The sequence below is a fragment of the Micropterus salmoides genome, unplaced genomic scaffold (assembly GCF_014851395.1).
Source record: "Micropterus salmoides isolate LMB-PRFRI ecotype aquatic unplaced genomic scaffold, ASM1485139v1 Ms_hic_scaffold_14, whole genome shotgun sequence".
Taxonomy (NCBI): domain Eukaryota; kingdom Metazoa; phylum Chordata; class Actinopteri; order Centrarchiformes; family Centrarchidae; genus Micropterus; species Micropterus salmoides.
In genome coordinates this window covers 14,127,088-14,153,830 of record NW_024040485.1, presented here as the reverse complement: position 1 = coordinate 14,153,830, position 26,743 = coordinate 14,127,088, and the positions used below count along the sequence as shown (strand labels likewise).

General features: G+C 38.0%; 1 protein-coding gene across 3 annotated transcripts; it reads right to left on the bottom strand.

Moving 5' to 3' along the window:
• Positions 1-9,862: 9,862 nt before the first annotated feature.
• rb1cc1 (RB1-inducible coiled-coil 1) lies at positions 9,863-24,191 on the bottom strand. Of its 3 annotated transcripts, XM_038717835.1 has the most exons (24): positions 23,822-24,191; positions 22,688-22,820; positions 22,469-22,595; positions 22,196-22,366; positions 21,766-21,968; positions 21,106-21,520; positions 20,827-20,997; positions 20,554-20,738; positions 20,189-20,375; positions 19,208-19,289; positions 19,024-19,088; positions 18,813-18,916; positions 18,599-18,643; positions 18,315-18,441; positions 16,188-18,115; positions 15,757-15,922; positions 13,793-13,901; positions 13,241-13,535; positions 12,275-12,326; positions 12,129-12,176; positions 11,651-11,709; positions 11,298-11,425; positions 11,003-11,073; positions 9,863-10,767 (listed from the first exon to the last, which is right to left on the bottom strand). In XM_038717835.1, exons 2-24 carry the CDS (start codon positions 22,756-22,758, stop codon positions 10,690-10,692), a joined length of 4,887 nt encoding a protein of 1,628 aa, XP_038573763.1. In that variant the 5' UTR covers positions 22,759-22,820; positions 23,822-24,191; the 3' UTR covers positions 9,863-10,689. The 3 variants fall into 3 exon arrangements, with proteins under 3 accessions (XP_038573763.1, XP_038573765.1, XP_038573764.1); XM_038717837.1 differs by lacking the exon at positions 12,129-12,176; XM_038717836.1 differs by lacking the exon at positions 18,599-18,643.
• Positions 24,192-26,743: the final 2,552 nt, after the last annotated feature.

Below are 26,743 nucleotides of genomic sequence, written 5' to 3'. Positions count from 1 at the left end.
CGATCATGGACCAGTGTTTGTGCATTTGCTATCTTCGGAAAATGCCAGCAAAGGCGCTAAGTAAACCTATTTTACAAGACTCCCTCACAAGGATACAGTGCCAGTATCGGGATAAAATTTCACACAGCGGCATGGCTCAGTCACATAACCTAAGTAGGCTTAGGAAAATGGAACACTACAAAGTATTTTCACTTTCTTCCTGTATGTCTGTTGCGGCACACAAAATGCTCGGATGACTGATGTGAGTTTTAGCATGAAAGCCAAAGTGAACTAATGGCTGAATAGCATGTAGATACTGTTGTTAATGCTCTGAGATGTTTAAAATGGTAGATTATGGAAGTGTGCACCTGGCATTCTGCAGGCTAGCCTGGCAACACTCCTCCCTTATAATTATAATGAACACACAGTAATTCAGGGTTGAGGCTGAAATACGAATGATGTCCTCTGAGACAGCTTGTTTTAATGGCTATGCAGAAGAGTTCCTAGAAGTGCAGATGGCAGATGCAATGCCTTTCAAGCTATTTACAGATTGTACACTACAAGGTATGGAAAGACCCATAGCGCGAGGCCATAATGCTCTTCTGTCCTCCTGGATTAGACATTAGGCTGGCTCATGAACCACTAATGAAAGCTTAAGATACATTTTAGAGTATGTTTACTGCAATATTGATAGCCCATTATAGTAACAAGTTAGATAGCATATTAGGAAAGAGAGATAAGGGCCCGATAAGGACTGCATGGCCTGTTTGTTTCATCCTAATACCCCACTGTTCTTACATTGTCCACATAGGGGTGCATTTGCTCAGAACTTGAGCCCTCATGTAATCCTTTATTACAGCGTGTCAGAAGCCTAATTTCAGATTTTTGGAAGGATACAAATGTCTAAGAATATAGTAGTCCACATTTTATACTATATGAAACATAGTAGGCTGCAAATAAGGTAAGAGCCAAACGCTACATTGACCAAAATGATGATAAAGAGTAGACTGTAGCCATACATCCCTTATATTACCAACTTTTGGATCTCCAAATAAACAAGGAACCATTAGAACTGCCTCCTCCAAGAATCAATAGTGGAGTCAATGTACATACTTTAAATATAAACATAATTGTATAATCTTAACACAAATAATGACAATGTTTCACTCATGATTTTTAAAAGGCAAATTGTACCTTGTGCACTGAAAATATTTCACCACTGTAAAATCTTCCTTTACATAGAGTAGAATAGTTAATATATCTCTATCCCTGGCACAGTCCCAAACCTGTATAAAAGAGCGTGGAGCCTTTGAATCAGACCACTACTGTGATACAAGAGCAGGTACCGAAACAACAAAAATGTTGTCCAAGAAAAAGTTTTGCTGCATTAAAGTCACATAGGAGCCACATTAGCATGTGAAAAGAATAAACAGAGGCATTCTCAGTTACACACTCCACCTGGCTGCTAACCAACGTCCTTGTCAGAAGTCCACCCACCGCACTGGCTAACACTGAAAGACCTCCTGGGGACCGCAGTGACCATTCACTCGGTTCTCTCTTTTTCCCATGCACCTGTGACTGTTTTTGTGTTTGCTATTTTTTGCTTTGTCTTTTTCTGGCAACACTGTATCATCGGAGACACACTTTCCCTCAAAAGGAATTCTCCTGCCCAACAATGTGGTTTGTTTGTTCACCGGATATGGCAGGCCAGAGAGTCAAATGAAAAAAAAAACAAGTCACCACAGTAATAATTAACATTGCCACAAGAAAAATAAGCTGAGAGACACAGTAGTATGAATTGACTTGAAATAAGAAAATAAGGTACTTTTACCAACTGGTTTCTTGCCGAGTTGGGGGGCTTCACAGGTGCAGTTGGAAAGGCTCTCTTCCTTACTCTCCTCGGACGGCTCATCCGGCTTCTCCATGGTCCTGGACCTTAGAGAGCTGCTTTTCCTTTTTCCAAAGGACTTTGCCACAATCGCTTTGTCCGCTCCTTTCATTGTTTTCTGTAAAACACATTTACAGCATGACTTCCCAGGTTTATCCCTCTTGTGAGCCATCTGCCCCCTTTTTTGGCTCTCAATAAACCTGGGCTCATCTTTCCCAAACCCAAAGTAAGGGAGAATTAGGGCATTGTGTGCATATGCATTCTCTTAAGCATTCCAGAAAATTTCCTGATTGCCCTGGCATCTTTTTTAGAGAGCGCTTGGACATTGTTTTTCTCCTGACATTTTGCAGTCCTGTGTGGAGAGAGTGCTACTGATTGAAACAGTATAAAACAATACTTTGCAAAGTACCCACACAGTAAACAGTAGATGGGAACTGAAAAAAACAAACATGTTTTCACATTTAATCCAACTTAAAGGAAATAAAAATAGCACATTATGCCCTAATTGAGTGCTGTACAGTCCGCAAATACTATTACAAGGCCGATCAGGATTAGCAGTGGAACATACCTAGTTATCTATTTCTGAGTGCCAAGACTGCTAGCAGTGGGCAACTAAATTTCAAAAGCTGGCAAATCCAGTTGTCTCCTAAATACAGAAAGTACTTAAATCCAGAGCTAACAGAAGAAAAAGACGGATAAAGGGTGCTCTGCATATCACCGAAAAGCTTGTGCACTTTTCAGAATCACTGGCTAGGTTAAACAAATATGCTAAGTAGAGATCAAAACAATCCTTTGATCTGCAGCCTAGTTTCCAGAGGAATAGCTTGGCTGTTGTTGTAAATAACTTGTATAAATCTATATACCATTTTGCCTTCAGGTAATATCAAAAGTGCCAGGGATTCACAGGCAAATACCTTGTGGTTAGGAAATAGATCAGATAAAAGCATATAAATATTTCAGCAACATTGCACTCTGTAATTTATGTATTACAGCTGAGTTTTTAACCCCATATGATCATTTCACTTTAAGTTACTAAACATTAAAACATCAATGAGAAATATCTGATAGCAAAATTACATTCTACCCTTTTCTATTTTGTAGTTTGGAAAAATGTTCCTACCTTCAGCATGCCATTCAGGTCAAACACAGTGTAAAACATTGTGCTAAACTTCATACAAAAGAGGCTTGAAGAATCAGAATGCAGAAGCTATGCAACTTGCTGACTAACTTTGCCCTCTGTTTTGATCGAGCACACAAAGAAAAACGCTGTCCATTCAAAACAGACAGCATAACTCTTTTCAGAGAGGGGGGACCGTGAACAAACGAGGCCATGTCCTGAGCTGCAGTCAGTTTCCCGTCAGGCCTGCACAGTGCACGTTGAGGGCCACAGGGACTGGGACCGGCTGACACCACACTCACGGGCAACAGAACAACTTTTGTGCACATTATCCTTCTCTGGAGCTTTTTTCTGTTTTCCCAAATTTAAAAAGTTTATTTTTTCGTTTGCAGTTTGCTTTACCTCAACCTCTTTGGTCATAGTTCATAAACACGTAGTCAAAATTAACAAACTAGTCTAAATTTAATAGCAATAATAATCTACAGTAGTATATTATTATCATCATGATAAAACAGCACATAGCAAACAAAACAAATAAAAGTTTTCACTTGTAAAGATTTTGACACATTTACTCCAGCAAAGACCTGCATACTACAAATTAAACAAAATTAAAGATACAAATTTAGCTTTGGTAAAAATGTAACACCAATACCTATTTGATTTGATACTATGCTCACAAACAGCTGATGATGTTAGCTAACACAGACAGAATTACTAACTAGCTAACTTACTTTCTAGCTAGCTTAACATACTGGTTCACTGACTAGCTTAAATTAACTTAACATGAGCATAGTCGTCTCAAGAATTGCTGTAACCAAACAATTTTTAAAAAATGGTTTAATAAAGCCTTAAATGCAGGAAAAAGGCCATTTGAACAAAAGCATTTTTTTTTTAAATTGCAGGTATCATATATATGGAATAGCCCGTTAAGATACATTAAAATAGGAAACAATGAGATGCTTTGTTAACTGACAAATTAGCATAGACTGAACTTCAAGTTGTTACTCATTACTCTTTACTCTTACTACTCATTACTCATTACAATACAATACTTTTTATTTTTTTGAGAATGTCATTATGTTTCTTAAAAAATACACATCCCAGATTCTCCTTTATTTGCTGTTATTGCAAACAGGTTGTGCTAGCTAACATAGTAGGCAACATATTAGAAGACAACTTCATGTGGTCTGTAATGACTGTTAAAGTTTTTGGTAATGCTATCATGTTCATTCAAAAACACAGGACACCAGATTAGCCTTAGATGTAGCCTAAGTATTTGCTACAGCATTGTGATTTTCGTAAAACTGTATTTTCACCCTACTAAGATAGATTTTCTTAAGAAACATTCATATCAGGCATTCAAACACCACATTCAAAACATGTTTCATGTGGAAGGTAACTCTTTTAAATAGCCGAGCTTGCTCATTCACGCCTCTGATGTCCTATCTTACTGCGAATGCTATGTATATGCTGTATGTGAATGTACATTGAGTGTTTCATGTGTTATGTGACTGTGGCTGAGATAACGCATCTTAAGCGACTTGGTGGTTTAATAAAGGTGAATGTGAAAGGAAAACTTGTATGACTTTAATAAAGGTGAAATGAAAACTTGTATGACTTTAATAAAGGTGAAATGAAAAACTTGTATGACTTTCAAGAATCACGGTAAGATTTAGGAAAGGTAGACAGGTGTGAATCTTCATGAAAGAGGTATTGCCTAATCTCATTAATACAAACTATTTTTTACTGCTGGGCAGTGTTTAAAATCCTAAAAGCTCATCTTAGGTGTTTGAAGGATATCATGGGAGCTTTATCTAGCTTCTCCAGAGTCCTGAAAAACAATTTTGAGAGAGAACAGAATGTACCATATTCTTGACCCGTCTGCCTCAGATGCTTGCTGTATATGGAACTGAATACTGGACGTGAATTGTATCATTCTCTGTGTCAACTTGTTAGATGGCAGTTGCTGTAGTGGAGTGGTGAGAGCGGCACATATGCATTATAGGAGAAAATTGTGAAATGACAGATTCCGGGTGTGATACTGAGGGAATGACTAACTAATAGGAGGGGTGCTCCAGGCTGTTAGCTTTGAAAAGCAGTTTGCACATTACTTTATCTTGTCAATCAGATTCCTGGAATGGAAGAGGTGACTGATAACTTGAATTAATTATTTTCTTATTGCATGCATGTGTTAATTCATGTTAATTTATGTCCCTTACAGGCCCAAGCCAGAATATCCAGAGTAAAGCGCCACCTCTGGCACCCAGATCACCACACCACTCTCTTTGCATATATTTATATCAAATGAAAGACTTTTTTTAATCCTGTTGGAACAAGGACTGACTGCCAAATTTGATTTTTAAATGTACTTTTAAGCTGTTCATGGTTTACGTTTGCATTTTTTCTTAACAACTGAACAACATGGAGCAGTATTTACGGCTATGATGGGATTTGAAAGTTACAGATTATTTTTTATAAGTAAATCCTGCCCCTTAAAACATACCCCCTTTCTTCAAAACACAGTTAAATAATGTAGCACAGAGTCAACAGTCATAAGGCATACCATCTACATTCTCTATTTCTACATGTGGTGCATTTTTTTAAATGATGTGGTTCACCCTCCAAAGGTCTAAGGTTTACATTCATAAACATGCTTTTACTGTATTTGATGACAAACAAGAGCAGCGGCAATTCTGTAGAATGCACAGAGCACACTTTAAACAATTGCATTTCACTAAACATCTTTAAACATTTTGACAAATTTAACTTCCCCTGAACACAGAGGATAAGAGGAAAAACATTTCTCTGATGAGAACAGAAACAGCAAGAAGTTCTAACAAGGAAAAGCCTGCCAGGTGGCGAACTGGCTGCACCAACAGAACGCACAATCTGTCTGCTTCTCCTTCCAAACCATTGACAGCTGCCATCACCAGCCTTGCACACTCGCACTCAGTGGCTCCTCAGCTCCCTGCCCATCCCTCTTTAGTGTTTCCTGCTAACCTCAGAGACAGGGTCACCTGGCCCCCTAGTTGCCCGTCTGTGGGGCCCTGCTGGCCCCCTGGAGACCTGCCTGCATGGGGATGCATGGCTAACAGAGGTCTAGCAAATCCTCTTTAATATGCAAACCAGGGGGCTATTCCTTTGACCTGAGACCATAGCTTTTCTAACAGTGAAATCCAAAAATATTCAAGTGATGTACAACGATGAGATTTGATGAGCAGTTTTTGATCTGCAGTCTATTTGATATTGAATATTATCAGAGAAAAACGGTAGAGTATTCAGGTATTTTCTCCTAGCAGGAAGGATATTTCACTTTAATTAAAGTGAGTGAATACCATTATGTTCTCCTCAACCAATTTGAAAAAAATAACAATCTACACTTTTAACATTTTTGTAAAATTGGAACAGCATTTCTCCACTGAGTAAAACCTAAGCACACAGATGCACAGAGGCTAAACTGAAGAGTGTTCCACAAAGCTAGCATTGCAACTGGTCTAAAAATAAAACCTGGCAAAGTTATTCTGATCCCTTATTGGTCCCATAGTTTGATTTCACATTTAGCATTTGCATTCCCCTCCGCATAAACATTTCATTCTTCCCTTCCTGCAGTACAATGAGACTTGAGTGACTTTGGCAGCAGATTTTGGATCGGTGCTCCTGAATCCACCAGTGTATGTTATCAGCAGGTAAACAAGCTTTCGAACAAAGCCATAATGGAACTGCAAGCGGCATAAAGAGGCTCATCTCAAAAGCTATACAACCCATCAAAGCTGGTGTCATTTCCTCAATACTGCACTGCAGCTGGAAAATGCATGGCTGTTAGTTACAGTTTAAATCGCCTGTCTATTTTCAGACACTTCAGAACTATTTGTATTGATTATTTACTTGTCAGTAAGCAGCCAGATTACCAAAATAAAACAACAGATTTTTAATGTTTACTGGATTCTTTTCCGTTTTTTGTTTTGTGGTAGGAAATCAAAAACTGTGTCATGCACTAAATTAATGGGATTTGCACTATAGGGTATTTGAATAATTATTTTCCACTGAAAATGAAATACTTCTGTCTATATTTGGAAGGATTACTGATGGCATTGAACTTAATAATTTGCACTTTAAATACGTAGTTAAGTTATAGCCTACACTTTCTGCTCACCAGATGCAATCTTGTTAGGCACATGCCTGGATGCTTGTCACCAAAGTTTCCACATATTTGCCTTTTGGGTACAGCTCATATGCACAACTAAACCTACGCACTCTCCTCCCAGTGAGTGGAGAAGCCTCAAAGCTTTCCTTTCATATGCTGCATTATCTCTATGGCGGTAATTATCCATAAAACTATGCCATCAGATGGTGATGATTTCCAATATGAACCCAATAAATGTGTTTAAATTTTGAATTATCATATTTATGTGGATATGTGTTACTAATAGTGATTATGTTTGTCATGTGGGTAGAAAATCAAGCATCCTTATATTGCGCGCTCTCACATATTTCTCAGACATTTCATCACACATTTAATCTGCCCCTGTCTAAGATTTTCTACTGAACCTGTAGTCAAGGCAGAGAGGGGACAATAACGGATGAGATTATGAAGCATGTCTGTTAAAGCATGTCTGTTTGATCATCATTCTGTTTAGGTGAAGTTCTCTTCTTGGTCTCTTCAGTCCCTGACAGCAGATATATAACATAATCTCTTCCCCTAACCCTTTTCTTAGGCATGAATAGGGTGGAAATGTGATGGCATTAAGTCGATTTACTCCTTGGTTTGCAGTTTCAGCCTTAATGCCTCTTGGCTCTTCTTCAACACACTCGTTCCATTTAGATTTCGAAAATATAAATGTTATGTTAAGGCTTTCCTATTTATTTTCATTTACCATCATTTGAAGTTCATGCATATATTTACTCTACAAATAATGCTTGTTTATTTGCAGCTCCGTCTATCTAGTATAGTGTCAGAGATATTGGGAAATCAAATACAACTTGTGTATTATCTTCAGATACACAGGATATCAGTAACAAAGGGTGAGATCTAAGACTGGATGACATTCTTTGAGTTGTCAGACATAATTTTGATATTTCCCATTTACTCATCTAAACCTTAATTTAGTGCCTCCAGCATATGTTGACATGCAAAGAAAAGACATTATACTGTGCCTTTGAATTTCAGCTGATGGTATTTGAAAGCTGCATCAATATACCTGTCCTCATACAATTATCGGAGTACATTTGCGATAAAGGTATGCTTTTGTACATAAAAGTTTTAGGCTACTTTTGGACTTGGCATGATAGTCATAAAAGAGATTATTTTGAATGAACTTGTGCATGAAGATATATTGTTAGTAAAGTCAGTATTAAGTTTAAGGGGGGTCTTTTCCTCATGGATTAGTTTATTGCAAGGATTCAACAGTAATGTCACTTCAGTATTACATGACAAAAACATTTGTCCAAGTCTTACAGTCCTCAGAACCCTCAACTCTGTATGAGAACTGCAAGGGGCAATATCTGTATAATTTGTTATTGTCCATTAGAACAGGTGGTAAAACTGTGCAGTTAGGGCGCCTAAACTCAGACTTCAAAAATCCTCTTTTATATTGCCTCTGAAAACTTATTTTATTATTTGATAATTATCTTATATTTATTATATTCTATAACTTACTTTGTAATGTGTTTCCATGTGTAGGTTGGTATGTTTGTATGTAATATATATGTACATGCATTTTTGTTTATGACCATCTGGATTTTTATGACATACTATTTTCAGTTTGTATGTGTATTTTGTTATTTACCTGTAAAGCTCTTTGTTATCTCTAGCTTTGAGAATTCCTACAAAAAAATTATTATTTATTCTAAAACACGCCAAACAGAGGTTTGTAACGTTTTTTTAAAACAGTTTTCCGTTGAATTAAATCATAAATTCCTGTTACAATAAATATTACAAAACAAAAGCAGAGATGCAGACCACATTGTACAATGCATACAGCTCAACAGTCAATTTCACAATACAGTATTGAAAGATATAGTGTTCCTTCTATAAGTGTTATGGAAAGTAGTTTGACAGCAAGTGAAAGGCAGTTTTAATGGTGGTACTAGCTAGAGACTACACATGGCAATGTTAAATCCCATTCAGCCTGATGAGAGTGACTCCCAGCAGCACTGAGCTCAGTGGGGGGTTGTAAACATTTACACTAAGAGCCTGTCCAGTGCACATGGTTGGTGCTTGCCAGCCACCTCGGTATCGAATGTTGTGTTGCATATTTTGTCATTCAGGCCTGTCCCGAAATTGTAGGAATCACACCATCAATTTATGAAGGAGCCATCCAAATGTGACAACAGGCTTATGCTAAATGGAGAAAATAGAGCTAAACATTGTTAAAACACCCCTAGACCCACATGGTAGAGAGTGCTCGGCGGAGAGCTGCTATGCTCCCCGCTGTGAACTGGGAAAGTGATGTTGGTGGGCTTCCTTCTCCATGAGGGCCGCATCGTTCTTGGGCCCCGATTTGAAGCCTTTTTGAAGTCTGTTTCCTGCAGTAGCGTGCCAACATTAATGTTTCCACAAAAGCAAAAACGCTAAATCAAATGAATACACTATACTGTGCTATTCCACATTGACTCCTACCTCCACCAGAACATTTTAAAAGCATCATTAAAAAGCTGTTTCCTATATATGTCCTAAAAGTCACTAACGTGTATTTGATTGTATTTTATTTCATAATAACAAGCCAGAATAAAATGGCTTCTCAATACAGTAGTTAATACAGAAATCTCAGTAGGTGAGTGACTCTTGATGATGGTGTACTAGTGTCCAATAGTATTGTGTACTTTCCTTTGCATCACCTACAATTCCCAATATAGAACAACAATAATTGGACATATAATATGTTTGGGATCAATCCTTTATTGTTTCAAAACTCTATCTTTTACAATACAGTCATTTTTTGTTACATGTGTGATTTGATGGGTAATGTACAATGTCCTCTGATAATGAAACACAGTCACAAAGTATTCCTTTCTACATATCAATATTCTATAATAGTGAGAAGTTTGTGCTGATATATTTACTTAGTTCTGACAGCTCAATTAACTTCCCTTTTCAAATCAACAAAAAGCATTGTTTTTGAAAGTGCATTTCAAGGATTGCAAAGATGACTGTTTCCATCAGTCAGCCATAATGTACATTTCAGTATTGACAGAGGGCCACACTGCTTTTGTGAGTAACAAACAGCATTAACTACATTTCCAACTACAACATTTATCTGGATAAGTAAATCAAAGAAAATATATCAATATGCATGCCATGAACATTCCTCCATAAACATTTATAATAAATGTATATTTTTATTTAATTATGTTGATAATGACAGTATTTTCCACAAAAGGACAAATGCTGATAATGACAACTAATATTTACCATCCAAATTTTGTTAATTTTAAACACAGGGCAAATGGCATAATGCCACAGTGTACAGGGCAATGCCCTAATAAAGTTAATAGCATTTGGTCCACAATAACAAATCTGGGTTTAAAAGAAAACAAAAATGTGGTAGCAGGTGGGATTTTCAACTGAAACTCAAAATAGCATGATGACTCTCTTAATTCTTTCCATTTTGAAGGTCTTTCAATTTTCAAGTCATGAATTATGATGTGAAGTTTCTGTTCAAAAATTAAGCAATATAAATATACATTTTAGCTCATTACTTGGCTATTATACTTTTCTGTTCCATGGAACAGCTTTCACTCTGTAGAACTTGGTTCCTAAAGGAACCTTGAACCTGTTCTGGGCCTAGTGAAGGAAAAGAGAAAAGGAAAGAAAGTATTGTAAGACAGAAAGCAGGTTCAAACCACACATACATGAACATAAACAGCATCACTGACATGGATCAAGACAATACATCAAGACAAAATTCTCAGTGTGGAAATATTCACTAATTTCCAGAACCACACTTTGTAAATGTCAATATACTTATTAAATGTTTATGGAAAACACAAGTCTAAAACACTTTTTGTTAATTCAGTACCTTTTTTGCCTGGCAATATTCCTTCTCCATCACCTTTCCAAGTACCCACGGCCGCCTTGAGGTCCCTGATGCTAAAAAAATTAAACAAATTGCCTTATTAAATAAATACTCATTGAACACTCAGTTAAACAACAAATAACTGACTGTGTGTGTAACATAAAGTTTATGAAGCTAATTATAGCATCATCTATAATTAGCTATAACTGACACATATTTATATTATTAGTAAATTAAAAATCAAATGTTTAACACATCAGTTCTCATCATGGTCACAAAAGGTCTGGCCAAATCTGACCTGGTTTGAGGTCCAGTGCAGTGAGAGACTCTGAGTGGAGGAAGTAGAGGGTGGGACCAACTGTGAACAGCACGTAGTTGTCATGCCTTTCATCCAGGATGATTAGAACCAAATCGCCTACCTGGAAACTAAAGCACAAAAAGGTGGACAAAGAGATAGAGGGATGATGACATTGTTCTGCAAACTGCAAACAAAATAAAGACTACAGATTAATAGTAATTATACAATCACATGTATAATTACACTGCATGTAATGGTGGTCAGAGTTATAGCTTTTAAAAATGGTATATAAAAAAATAAAAATCACATCAGCAAGTGCATGCAAGTCCATGTGTTATTTTTTATTTACTTACTCTCTGATGGCGATTTTGTCTGAATGCCGTGACGACACAGACGACATGCTTTGAGACATCTACAAAGAAAAGGATTAGCGCAATGTTACACATGTTAAACTGAAGAGTTAACAATACAGGCTAAATTGGCTATAGTTGACTTAACATTTGTCTTATTGGACATTCACTAGAAATACTTTTAGTAATTAATATTAGCACCTTTACCTTATTATACTCTAATCTAATTTCTGTTTTATCCTCCTTTGTGAATAATGCAATATCAGGGCTGATTAAAAGATTTTAACACATATTAGTATATATGTTTTTGTTCCAAGCATGCTATTTTACTATAATTCCGCCCTCTACACATTCTCTACCTAAAAATTTAATTTTCTTCACTGAGCTCTTTGGCCTCCTGGGTCAGGATTTTACGCTTTGATGCTACTGCCACCTAGTGGAGCAGGCGTTACATAGCCCACGGAGATAATAAATAACTGACCAGTCTTTGACTGAGGCGCTTGTTTTCTTCTTCCTTCATGTGTAAAGTCTGAAACATATATTAGATTGATTAAACAGATAGAGACATCCAGAAACAGAGTCTTGAGCTCGCAAATACAATGTGACAGAAACAGTGTGTCTATTTACCCTCTCAAGTAAGAGTATCCGCTGTTTCTCCTCTGATATCAGGATGTTATCACTATGAGAAAAAAAAATCAGATTACCAATACATGTCCACAAAACTGTATTTATTATGTATAAAAAGAAAATAAATCAAAATAGGAATTGGTTCTCATCTTTAATCTTGTAACTACTTAATAGATGTAAATCTTCATAGTAATAAATAAAAAACTTACACTTTCTGATCCTAGCCTGCCTTCCTTTCTTCCACTGTCAAATGTCCTTTCTGTCCATCCACTTTTGGCTATTTTATACAACGGTCCTTTTTTTTTTTTATTCAATAACACCTCTTTCTGTCTGTGACTTGCAATCAATTCATGTCATCACAACTAAAGTCTCTATAATGTGTCTAAGTGCAGCCAGGGCTGCTGTGAGTTTGCTATGGTTATGGTGTATATAGCAAATGTGCAAAAGAATATTAACATAATATTGTGATTGATAAAAATTAAATATTTTTACCCTTATGTACAGCAATCTAAATAAACCCATATCCCAATAAGATTATGTGTCAGAATGAAATGTATTAGTTTCTGATCCCATGCTTGTGAAAGCAATAGTGTTATGATGCAGAAAATGTATTCTTAACCTCTAAATGTAAAATGTAAAAGTAAAACACATGTATACTGTAAAGGAAAATTGTGTTGTATCTCTCCTCTACACAGATTGCCCTCTCAGTGAACTGCAAAAACACTCTGACCTAAAAATGAAAATCCCTTTTGGCTTCAGCATCACATACTGTTTGTCAATCTTGATTCAAAAATAAGGTGGCTAGCTATGTATGTCAACACAGGCCTTTATGTAGGTTAACGCAATGCATGTTTATTGTGTGCATGAAGATATGTAACTGTTAAATATATCAAGTGAGATCACAATCACTACAATATATCTCAAGCTATCAAAAAAAACAATGTTGACTGGAGAGAAGATGCTTACTGGACTGTCACCATGCTGGCTTCCACCGCTGAATCAACATGTTCATCATCTCGAATGGCTGCCACAGAGGCCAGTCTGTCACTTTCAGCCATGGACTCAGAGGAAAAAGGCCCAGCAACAGGCAGAACTCGAGCTGCTGCAGCTCCAGCTTCTGTGACCTCCTGAGCTGACGGGTTGGGAGTGAAGAACGCAGAGGAGACCAGTGCAGTGCTGCGCAGGCGGTTAAGCTCTTCTTCCAAGTGTTTCTTCTCCTGCATGAGACTAGCTCGGTCCTCGGAGAGTGTCTCTATCAGACCTGCAATAAGTTAAGATAAATAAGAAACACTGACAGGCACAACATGCCAATTTATAACATGGAACCTCCAAGAATGGATATTCTGAAATTATGGCAGTAAGTAGCAGAGAAAAAGATAATATTATACCTAATTAATGGTTATAATCTACAAGATTACATTAAAACGTTGTTAGTCAACACCTTTTATTTAACAAAGATATTATGTTTTTAAACATGTGCATCATGTTTAATACTTTAAAAAAGCACATAGTATGTACCCTTATCCTTGTCTTGCTGTTGGGTAACTTTCCGCAACTCCTCTGTGAGCTCACTAATGATCTGCTCCTTCTTCAGCTTCTCTCGAGTTAGAACAGTGTTGAAATTAGTCTAGAGAAACAAAAAAATGTTTTTAGAGTTTGAACAAGCCATGAACAGTCATTTTGGTCATAGAGAATTTAAACCAAAGAACAAATGACTTGAGAGGATGTCTTTTAACTGCTAAGTTCTAACAACGCAGATCAGCTTGCAGCCATGGGAGTTAGTTGTTATTTTTGGTATTGTCCCATATCTGATCTTTTCTTTGTGTTTTATACCCAGTAAGAAAATGATATTTTTAGGAAGGGTGGTGCAACACAGAGGGGTCTGACCAAGATTAGTGCCAGCACAGACAAAAAAAAAAAAGCCTACAGCTTAACTTGAAATTGAATGCAACTGGTTGAGTGTGACAGTGTCAATAACTATTAAAAATTAATGGTTTCAGAAATAAGTACTCTGTAATATATTGGATTGTAATACAATGTAAATCGTCACTCTGTGTAACGTTGACTAGGCAGTGATTAAATGTAATTAGGAAAGCATTCACACTATGGGTGTGATGAGATCTCGTAAGATAAGGTTACGAAACTCACACAATTGACATTTTTTACATCCTTTCGTGCCACAGATCAATTTTGTCATGCAGTGAAAAAGAAATGTATAACTGATAACGTTGATTCGCGGAGTGAATTAGATCCGCTGCGATAGTGATCAACTCAGACAGTTGAGACGAGTGGTGACGTAGCTGGTAGAGATTTGCAATATAAACATCTAAAAACTGAAGCATAAACTTACTGTTTGGGACTGTGAACCGCATATTGTCAGATGTGCTTAAGTTAACAAGTGTGTGGATTTCTGCCTGATCATTAGTGTTGTCGGTTGGTTTCGGTTTCGCATGCAACATGCAAACTGTGTTGATCAAACGATCTGAAGGGAATACTACCACATGAGCAGAACAATAACGTAATGCACAGCAGAGTATAGGGCAGGTAGACAAAAAAAAAAAATAATTTCTTTAAATGATGCCGCTCTTCTAATAATATATTAAGTCTTTTCTCATGAGAGAGATGTCAGAGATTTGTAGATGTAGATTTTAAATGTGAAAAAAGTTTTGAATAAGAGCAGAAAACCTGCTGAAACAGAGGAGTTTTAACTGAATTAAAATTAATTAATCTATCATTGAGGTGAAAAGGTGCCACAATCACATTTAAAGTGGTTACTTCCCTAAACGAAAAGACGCAGAGGAGCGAAGACTAAATCATGTGTGTTGACTCAGCAGGGATGATATTACATGAGAAAAGTTGATCTACACGAGAAACATAAGCATTCAAAACAGAATGCCTGAGCTGGACTGTATTATATTATTTGTTTCCCTACATAAATAAAAATATTTCTATCATAACCTGGTGTAGAAAAAATGACCAGAATGAAGGAAATTAAGTGCTCAAGATTTCTCAAAAAAAAAAATAGTTTTACAATCTTGTTTCGATCTCATGAACCCAATCTTGTGTCTCGTCTGATCAGCTAAGTGTCTTGTCACACCCCTAATTTACACTACACTGTATGCACTCTGTTGCCAGTTTATTAAGTACACAGAGTAAAACAAATACAGTCTAATACAACAGTGTGTGGCGCTGCTGAATTGTATTACATTGTACTGAATGGTTTTCAAATATTTAGTCTCTTCTCGTTGATATAAATGGAATGGACAAAATATTAGTATCCCTCTCAATCTCTAAATGTTGCAGAGCTTACTGAATATTGACACATTTTCTGGGTACTTACTAATACAAATTGTGAACAATAGCCAATAACTGTGCAATATTTCTTTGACTATGCAAGAAACTTAGAGAAAGTTTTATTTACTAGTACACTTCAACATCACGAGACAGTACTTTCCCACCTATTTACAGCTCAAAATACAAACCTGCTGCTCTGCGATTAGTGATGTCTTAAGGTTCTGTATCTCTTCGTTCTTCTGCTTCTCCAGGATCTCCAACTGGAACTGTAGCCGCTCTTGTAGTGCCGAGTCTAGAGACAGAGGTGCTCCGGCATCTGCACACCCCTCAGCATGCAGCGGCAACCCTTCATCACTGAAAGGCACAAAATAAATTTTAATTCTGGCAAAGCAAAGTAAATTATCTGGATATACAAGCACACACAAACACACAGACTAGTTAACTACAACAAACAGCACAATAGACTGTTTACTTATCTAACCCTAGATTTTCTTTCAATGTAAAATTTTAAATGTAAGCAGCAGATAAAATTTACACAAAAGTTTCACTAGTCAGGTTTTTTAAAACCAAAGCTAGATTTCTATATGTGGTGCGTCTGCCATTGTGATCAATCATTTACCTTTTTGAGGATTTTGTCTCACGAAGCTCTTTTTCAAGTTGTCTAATTTTGTCTAACAGTCTCTTCTCTATCTCCTCCTTTTGTTGCTCTAACTCTTTAAAGGAATCTAATGATGCAGCCTTCGATGCCTCTTCTTTTTCTAAATCTTTCTCATTTGCTTTTCTGTCCTGCTCTAGTTTTTTGGAGAGCAAGTCTTTTTCTGCCAGCAAATTGCTGATAACAGTCCTCAACTCTTGCTCCCGTTCTTGGAAACTCCTCAGCTGCTCTTCTTTTTCTTCACTTAGAGCAGCCACTCGCTGGTCTAATTCCTGCTTAAGTTTCCGCTGCTGCTCTGCATTGTTCCTCTCAGCATCCTGGGTTTTCTGCTGCAGGGAAGAGAGCTCATTGCGCAACAAAATAGTCTCCTCCTCGTGTCTGTCCACCAGCTCTGAGATGCAGTGGTCCTTCTCAATCCTCATGAGAGTCCTCAGCTCTGCTAGATCCACTTCATACTCCTCATTTTTGACCTGAAGCTGTTTTTTGAAATGTGCCAGCTCTTCGCTAAGGACTTTGGTCTTAGCCTCCACCTGGGACTCCACAGCCTCAGCCTGCTGCATCTTGGCCTCCTCAAATAAGAGTCTCACCTCTTCTGTCTCTGACTCTTTGAGGGCTAGCTCCACCTCTAGTTTGCAGCGAAGTTCTGCCAGCTCAGTAATTCGAGTCTCCAGGTCCTTCATTTGGTTGTCCTTCTCTCTAAGCGCACTAGCATGGTGATCAGCTGCCTCACTTAATTTTGCACAATTTTCAGCAGCCAGATGTTCAAGAGCCTCCTGGTTACCCTTAATAATGGTCTCCAGTTCTGCCTTGTGTTCCTGCTTCATTCTGTCCTCCAGCTCCTTCAAGTGGGACTGCTCAACCACTTCCAACTCTTCCCGGATCTTCTGCTGGCTATGTTCAATCTCACAGTGCAGATTCTTAAGCTGGCTGGTCAAAGAGTCTATTGAAGCCGAGAGCGTCTTGATCTCTCCAGCTTGATTACTGATCATCTGTTCTTGGTTTTTGATCCTATCTGTCTGGTTACTCTCTGTTTCAGCCCATCGTTCTTTGTCATTCTCGAGCTGAGCAAGTTCTTTCTCTTTGCGCTCCATAAGCCCCTCCAGCTCTAGCATTGCGCGCTGGACATCTCTGACAATGTTCTGGTTTACTTGGTTTTCCTCTGCTAGTGTGTGAACCTGCTTCTCAAGCTCTTGCCTAAGGGAGAGAAGCTCACTTTGATGCTGCTCCTTCAGTTCAAGTTCATGGGTCTGGCAGATGCTGTCCACAATGTTGCGCACCTCTGTAGTCAAACTCCTCAAGACAAAGCCAAAGTCATGTTGTTCTTTTAACACCAGGCCTCTTAAGTGACAGAGGTCATCCTTTACACTTCTTAAGTTGGAATGGGACTCCTCGGCCGCTGATCGGTACTTGTCAATAACTTGTTTGAGGACCGTGATCCTTGAGTTCTCCCTCTCTAGTGTTGTGGTATCCTGCATACGCTTGTTGTCAATAGCATTGATGACTGAAGAGTACAGCGACTCGACCATCATTTCAGGGCTGATAGGGTCACTGATGGGGTTAGGAGAGGTCAAGTTCTCTTCAATCACAAACTCATTAACAGCAGACATGAAGTCAGATTCGGGGCTTTCTGCTAGAGAATCCAAGTCAAGGGAGCCCTGCTGCAGGACTGGATCCATGTTCGGATGGCCAATGGTTTCGAAGTCAAATGTTTGTGCATCTATGCTGTCTGGGGATAAGTCCTCTAGAGGAGCTGGGACGGGAACATGTATAGGCTGGCAGCTGGGTCCCTGAAGGCTAAGAGAGGATGGGGTTTTTGTGGACATCGGTGTCGTAGTCCCAGGTATGCTTTCAGACTGTGGGGTGAACAAGGCTGATCTCTGACTATAGGATACCTGCAAAGACAGAAGAGGAGGGAAATATATAAATAATTAAGAAAAGCAAGAGCAAAATCTTACTATGTATAAAAAACATTTCATACTGCCTATAAGGAATATTTACAAGAACATTTTTTGATTTTAAAAGCAACCAGCCTATCAAAATGACCACTTACTAAATAACACAAATAAAGGTTGTTAATAAAGCTGTGATTACCCTTTGCTCACTTAGCAGGTCAGTAATAGTTTGAGACATCTCATCCACACTCTGTGCAGCTTGGACCAGCTGATGGAGTGTCTCTACATGCCGATTCAAGGGCTCGAAGTCGCACATTGTGGGAAGCCTGCAGGAAAAATATTAGGAATAAAATCAAGAACAGAATGTTCAAAAACATTGAGGTTTTCTTTCAGTACTAACAATCTAGGGCAGAGGAATGTGAGTTCATGCAAGAAAGTAGAAATGTCTGAATTGTCATCTTCTCTTTCACAGAAAGGGCTTACTTGTGAGAAACACCATCAACAGCCTTGTTGAAGTTGTTTTCTGTTCTGTTTGTTTGATTGTTAAAACATATTTGATTATCACATCAATTTGCACAAATGTTTCAAACGTCCATGTGTGTTTTTATTGGCCGTGTATTTGGACATTTCCGGTATTGTCACATTACTGACAAGGCTATACCTAAAACCATTTCAATAACTAAGGACAGTGACTTACATAAGGAACGGCTGCACTTCTAAAGGACAACAAGATTTCAAGTACTGCAGGTCCTCAACGGAGATGTCTGGAAGTTCATCATCAAACCTTCTGGGCTTTCGTGTCTATAAACAATAAACAGAGCAAAAGAAGAGACCCCTCTCAAAATACAGTGGATATAATATACATCATAATACCGACTTGGTCAAAATAGCCTAAAATATTAACTTACACAAAATGATGTTGGTGGCCATGAATCAAGTCCTCTAAACAAACGATTTCTGAGGAAAGACTTCCCTGAAAGGAAATAAGTACATAGAACAGAACTCTGAATTTGTGTGTTATTTCAAAAGCACATTGTGCTCAACAGTGACAACTCAAATGTCATCAGCTGAGAGTTTTCAAGAGACACTTACTGAAGAGCTTCCCAAAGGATTCCCTTTTGAACTTCTCGGCCTCGTACAGTAGTTTCCCGTCCTTCACAAGTGCATAAGCCCACTGAAAAGATTAACCGTAAACATCTTACAACAACAAAGTAATAATTGTGTTTCTGACAATGCCCACTCTCAGTTGGAGGCATTCTTAAGCATAGTTTTCATGTTGCTGCTATAAGGCAATTTTCTATTCCAACTTGTTTCATTCCTGTTCAAAAATGTACAGTCAGTGTCTTATTGTTGCAAAAGAAGGAGGTCAGGCTCTGAAAAAGGAAACTGTTTAAGACACTACAAAGGGAAAGCAAAGAAATGCAACAGGGGTGGCTTCCTGTTGCATCAACTACAAGGAAAAAACAAAATCAGCTTAATAGAAACAAATATGAGCAATGAGCAAAATCAATTCCATTTTAGCTTCTAACTATTTCCCACTCTTACTGTGCATTTAGACAGAAATACAAAGAAGAAAGACAGCAGTCATTGTCACTTGGAGCGTAAAATATATGCAGCAGCCCTCGACAAAGATTCAAAGAGCTGATGAAGTTTCAGCCTTTTGCTAATGAAATGGGCACAGCCATCAATAGCTCAACTCCAACACGCCTAGTCCTTCATGAGCCTGCTAAATAGGACGTCCCACATGAAAGGGCACCATGACCGGTTTAATTTCCAGCAAAGATATAGGACTGCAACGCCAATCAAAAACAAGCATTCCCTCCAAAACATAAAAAAAATTAAATTAAAGACAAAAAAAATTTATTTACTTAATTGTCAAGCACACATAAACAACATAATAGGCCTGTACTTTCTTAATCATAGTGGCAAAGTCAGAGAACAACTGCCCAATTAAAGCTGAATATGTACATTATGTGTTCGCCACTAAACACGCGCAAAAGCGTGAAGTGAAGCAAAAGATCTCACCATGTCTGAACAAGCGATTAGTGTCCAATAATGGCTTTTAGCACTGACCTCTCTGTAGTGGCGCATAAACATTTTCCTCCTGACGACTTCCACCACTGCCAAGCAGTACATCTGGGGCACTGTACTGAGGGCCTCCACCACCCTCACTCTTTCCATTAGCTCTGTCAGAAGTCTGAGTAGAGCCTGAAGTTTCTCGCCATCCTGGTCTGCATGAAGCATCACGTAGCAGCACCATCTAATGCAAAGTCGTTTGAACCGTTAAAAGCTGCAAACATGATTCTCTGGACCAAAATTCAACAGAATGAGCCAAAAGCACTATGCGCTGTGCATAGTGCTTTTGGCTCATTCTGTTGTTATAAAACAAGCGCAACAGGCAATAAACATTGGGGAAGAAAAATTATTTTCAGTTTTACTTGAGTCGGACTTGAAGGTTGTTTGCAAGTTCTTGTTTGGCAGTGGTGCACTTCTTTTTGATGTCCAGCAGCTTCCTGTGGTTGTTCAGCATGATCATCAGCTGGTTGGTGTGACTCAGACACAAATCTGGCAGAACAGATGTATCCTTCAGGTTTTCAGCACGCTTCTGATTGGCCAAAAATCCCTGCAAGAGGCAACATGTAAGCACAATTCAAAACAAAACTTAAGGAAGAGGAAGTCATATCAAAGTGTTTATCTTTTACTTTACGTACCTGAGCAAGTTCTTTCTGTTCATTTACCAACTTCTTACAGCTTGCAATCATTTGGTCTAGAGCGTACAACCTGTCCTCAAGCCCCTTGATGGCTTTCATGTTTTGATTATCTAGCTTGGCGATTGTGTCACGACAATCTGCCAGGAAGGGCTGAATGATCCGTGGGTCAAGCTGAAAGAAACATCTCAGTAAATACTTCCAGGATTTTTTACACCACAATTTATGGCCAACTATTTAGAAGACTATTTTGACATGTCTATTCATACATCCGTGACTCACCCTATTGATGGAGTCAAAGCATTTCCTCACAACTGATTCCACATCATTGGGTCTGTCTTGCACATTGATCCAGTCCAATAGTGTGACATTGAAGGAGGATGGGTTGGCAAACTCTGGAGTGTCATCATCCAATAGTGCAGCTCTCAGCCCACCACTGTCAGTCATTTCATTTGTTTCTTGGTCTCCAGTTGGCTCACATGTGGCTGCCCCTGAAGCAGAGAAGGATGTTGATAACTTGGAAGGCCGTTGTGCATCGGTAGGTTGACGCACAGAGTCTGTGGATTTTTCTTCTTCCGTCTCATCTGAATCCTTTCCTGGGGTTGAGCTGGACCTCTCCATGCTCTCTCTATAACTGTGTCTTGTCAAACATTCCAGCAGGGGTATCCTCGCCATTACAGAAACTGCTGTCCCTAACCTGCAATCATAATAAAATGTACATTAAGAAATCAAGTTCATCAAGCTCATTTCTTTTTAGCAATACTATATTACTACTTACATGTATTTACTGTTATTTCAGTTATTTAATTGAGGTAAAATTGTGATGAAATCATTTCTACTAGTAATTACTAATGAGTACACAGTAATATGTATTTCAAGTTCAAAATGATTGGATAGGATTAGCAAAGCACAAAATATCATGTTCTCCGTGTCAACACTTACTTCGTAAGTTTCACTTTAATTTCTTCCAAGTCACGTTGGTAATTTATGTATGCAGTGTCAAATTTCATGAGTAACTTCTGATACGAGAGTGTGCAGTCATCCAGATTAGCCATAATAGCAGCCCAGCCTTGGTGTTGAAGGTGTTCATCATGAACCAAACGTTCACAGAAAGAGCTAAGTTTATTGGCAACTTCAAACATTTCCTGGAGGCAAAAAAACAACAACATATATATATATATAAAAATCGCAGGAAAAGTTAAAAGTATTCCATTGTTAACAGATTAGTAACAATGATTTTATATTATACTTCAAGAGATACATGTAATTTTAAAAAATGTGGTGGTGTACTATGACAGGGAAACATCCCAAAGCAATTTCTTAAGCCAGAGATGCCCCAATTAAAAAACAAATACAAAAAATAGATAACTACCAGAGCAAGTTGTGTTCGTGAGGCAACAGTGTGAAAGACAGCTGGCATAAGTAGAGACTCTTCCACCTTAACCTGAATCTCACTCTCAATTGAGAAGGTGGTTTTGGGGATCATTGGATCCCGGTCACACAAAATCATCTCTTTGTTGAACAGGAATATGGGGTTGGTTTCCTGAAGACCAACAGAAAGACATCAGTAATCAGAACTTCACATTTGCAACCTGTACACATTCAAGGCAAAAACAAAAGCACATAGCTAATTGTGTAAACTTACAGTGCCAGCACTGTAGCTGCAGACACGTCTTTCTGCAGCCATACATTCCCCTCCATTGACAACAAGGACTTGATGTTGAATTGCAATCTTATATTTGGCTTGGATGGCATGTTTAAGCTCCAGCACACTGAAACAGATGAAGTATTTATTTAGGTTACAACAGCCAAGATGTACTGACCACTATTTCTGACTAAACTTGTTAAAATTCAAGGTTCTTACGTTTGGACAGCAAGATCAGTGTCAAATGTCAATGTGCTGCCATTGTTGACCTGGAACACATACAACTTCATGTTGAATCTCCCAGAGTTCTTCGCAATTGCCTGTCTTGCTCATTTAGTCATTCAAGGCCACCCTGCGAAAAAACACAAACATGAGATGACTATACTGTCAGTTTTTAATATTTTTATCATTAAGTTATGGTAAGAGGTGATTATTGCCACTTACTCAAACCACAATGCGACAAAGCTTGATTAATACTGTACCTATGTGAGGTGTTTCCTAGCTACAACATAGAGTATGCTTATGTGTATGAATATTATTACCATGGTCTATTTATAACATTAGCTTTAACGAAAGAACAAGTCATCTCATCCACGTGAAATTGCAAGGACCTTGCAATTTCGTGTCTACTGAATAACAACGGTAGTACGTTAGCTGAGTCACCATGTCATTGGTGTCAGAATGTGAAATTTGTACGTTGGTTAAGTAACATGTAAAGTATGTTGGTGTAATGTAAGACAAAGTCAAACTTTCAAAGACTGCCTGAAGATGTAGATCCTTCACATTTGTTGACGTTTATCTGGACAGTGACGAGCCAGAAGACAGCACCGATGAAATAACAAGTTACAGATACGAGTTAACGGTAACCAATACCTGTTGTTAGCGTGACAATATAAAACATCACCAATGTTGCTATCACAGATGTGGACGTTGGTTAACGTTAGCCAATTACCGTCAATAACTGTATGCACGTCTGCGAGCCTCCTATCAGTCAGGGCTACCCGAGTATTAAGTAAATGTTTATCTTTGCTGTTTATTAAGACTGAGAATACTTGCACCAAACTGCTTTACCCCGAGGCCTCCAGTTAGTCATGGTTACAGTGCCAAAGAAGGGGCCACCAGTAGCAGCTGCTAGCAAGCTAGCTAGTCAATAATAACCCGCTGAATGCGCTAACTGGCTATTAGCTAACACAGCTGTCAGGCTAGCGCAGAATAGCCATTTCAAACGTCGATGAATTTGACAAATGTAATAAGATTAGCCAAAGTAGTCAGTATCACCTGCTTGAACTTATATTGGCATAAGGGTGACATTCCACACTGTATTAATTGAATAAATGATTTCGTTGGTCTTACCTCACTTTGCTCGCATCTCCCTGTTCTTGGTCTCCACCTCGTCTAGGCGAGTTGGCTAGCTAACAAGCTAGCAACTAAGCTAGCTAGCTAACCAGTTTTAGCTTGGCATACATAGAGCTAGCTTAGCAAGCCACTTAGCTAACGTTAGCTGAACTACATTAGGCTACAAAAACTGACAACCATGGTTAGTTACACAGATGAACCATATTGCTGTATAAAAAGTGTAATTAAGCAAACTCCAGCCAAAATGGTGTAACACGGACAAAACCAACAGTTGTTTATTTCAGGTAACTAGCAAACTAGCTAACACCCTCTCAGTAGCCCAGTCTGTTTTGTTGTTGTCATCTGCTGATGTGCTGTCTGTAAACGATCCGACCTGCAGCCGTCTAAGTGAACATTAGCATAACAGTTGTTTTGGAAACTAGGTTAATTTACTACTTTTAAATTATAAGTTAAGTTGTACCATTTATGCAGAACTTAAATGCATATGGAGTTTTTAAAAATACATCATTTCAGTATGCTTAACGTTACATCAAAGATCCAAGTATATCACTGAGCTACATGGTGTTAAGAAACTTTTTAAAAAACATTTTAATGTAGCTGTAGTAAAGGAAATGTTAAGCTTTTACTAGTCTGCTTTATTCCCTGCTTTAATTAAGGCTATGTTCAAAATTAGTCTGTTGATATTTGTTTATTCACTTCTTCTTTTCTTTGGCCATAATACTTCTTTTCATATGAAATCAAGTCATTTTCATTTCAAAGAAAGATCTTTCAAGAAATTCAGACTAACATCAGACCTAACTTATATTATAACATTTTGTTCCATGTTTTTAGTTATATAATTTTATTCTTTAATTTTTGGTTTGTTGGTCACATACATAGACTCATACACCTACTGGGATCAAAAAGGGAAATTAACAAATATGTGTATCCAACTGAACAAGTTCAAAGGTTTCGGCTCTTACATCGATGTCAAATTTCCCATCTTTATATTCGTTCGTCACGTAGGTTCGTCACTGTACTTCTCCAGGTGCATTCTGGGAAAAAACTGAAAAAACTCTGTGGAGTGTTTTGCTGCAACATGAGAAGGGGTGTGGTTAATGTAAGGCTGCAGTGTGTGAATGATCCGTTTTGCTGCAGAGAGGAGGTAGTTTGGGGGTTATCGCCAGCTCTGGTGGAATTTTATTAAACAAAAACTTTTCATCGTCTTATATATTCTTTATTGGACATACTTGTAGTAGTTTAAGACATGAAAGGGAGAGGGAATTTGCTCTAAATAAAAACACCCCTGCAAAGTTGCAGCAACCGATTTAGATTTTCTCTGGTTAAGTGGGTGAGCTTCAACACCAGAGAAGATGGGACATTAATATAACCGATATCTCTGACAACTAGTCAAACAAACAATCAGTACAGTCATTTTTGCATCCCAAGCTGAATGTTTTTTTTAGGAAGACCAAATACCTGCTGCCAAGTAGATAAATACAAAAAAATGCCCTAGTGTCCAAAGTCATAAATGAAAGTACAATCATTAATGTTATTACTCCCCAATGTCTACTTTGCTAAATTGAATGTATGCTTGTGGGAAATGATGAGGCTAGAGCCGTATCCCATATATAATCTCTGTACATTATGTACTTAATTTATTAAAATAAACAAATCTATCCCACATGAGTTGGCTTATTAAAATTATGCCTAGTTACACCATAACTGGCAGTGATGTATAGTGTGAATAACCTGTTATTGTGAGGGTTTGTGTTTGACAAACTGTAAAATACAAATTTAATTGGAATGGGGAAATTAAACTGCATGACAAGTTATGTTACTATTTTGTTTATAAATTGTCATTTAGCTGAACTGACCCTTTAATGCTTGGAATGTTTTATAAGCCAAACTCCCACTAGAGGTCACTGTATCACAATCATTTATTTCACCCAGACAAATCAAAAGGAAAGAAATGGGTGTTTCCTTTATCTTTCTATCACTTCAGTCAAAATTCTTGGAACAAAGAGTGTTCAAATATGCTACCTACAACCAGTGACCTCCTGTGCAGTGCACAAAGTCACTGTGCAAGAGGTCACTGTTGCCATTAGAAAATGTCCACTCCCATGTTGTAATCTTGATCAGCAATGCAACAGCGTAAATAGGACGCGGTTCTTTAACCAGAGGATCAGGGTCAAACCTCTGCTGTTGTGCTTTTTGAATGGTGCAGAAATAGTTTCCATGTGAATGATGTAACCACACAATTTGAATTTGCACATTTAATGAAGGCGACACAGTACCAAAAATCCAAGTAAGGACATATTTCTCATATTACATGTTCAATGGGCTACGAATGCCTACATTTTCTTTGGCAGCCAAAAAGTCATTCCCAGACAAAGAACTGTATGGTATGTCATGATGTTACTTAGATTTGTGTCAGTCAGACCCTAGTGAGGCCTGACTGCCCAGACTGACTGTGGTGGAGTCAAGCTCAAGCTCAAAATCATCTTCCTAAGAAAGTCTCATAAATTAGATAAATCATGACATATCAAAGAAATAAACAATGTTACATGTGTTTTTTTAGCTGAAAAGGCACAGGGTCTCCAGGTCTCTTAACAGAACACTGTGGTTACAAGAAGCCTACTATTGTTTTCTACCTGCATGTCCATTAATCAAACATGTCTTGCATGGCCAAGCTTTGTTCAAATCTACAGAACATAATTTTTAATTCTTTTCTACAAGATTTCAAGATTTCCAAAGACGACAGCTTATATGAATCATTGCTACGAGCAGAAAGAAATATTCCATTATTTGTGTGAGACAATATTGAAGTATTATGGCTTTTGTAAATTTGTTGCCACAAAATGTGTTGTTTTTAGGTGCTGTTTTGGATAAAGATAAACTCCCTGACTTTCTTAAAGTGTCCAATAGTCACCCACATTT

Excerpts from the sequence above, each read along its gene's own strand:
- rb1cc1 (XM_038717835.1), bottom strand. The coding sequence starts at position 22,758 with ATGAAGTTGTATGTGTTCCAGGTCAACAATGGCAGCACATTGACATTT. Across the intron at positions 20,376-20,553 it reads AACCTTCAAGTCCGACTCAA|ATGGTGCTGCTACGTGATGC; the intron begins GTAAAACTGAAA and ends ACTTTGCATTAG. Across the intron at positions 18,442-18,598 it reads GTTGATGGTGTTTCTCACAA|GCTTCCCACAATGTGCGACT; the intron begins GTAAGCCCTTTC and ends TTTTTCCTGCAG.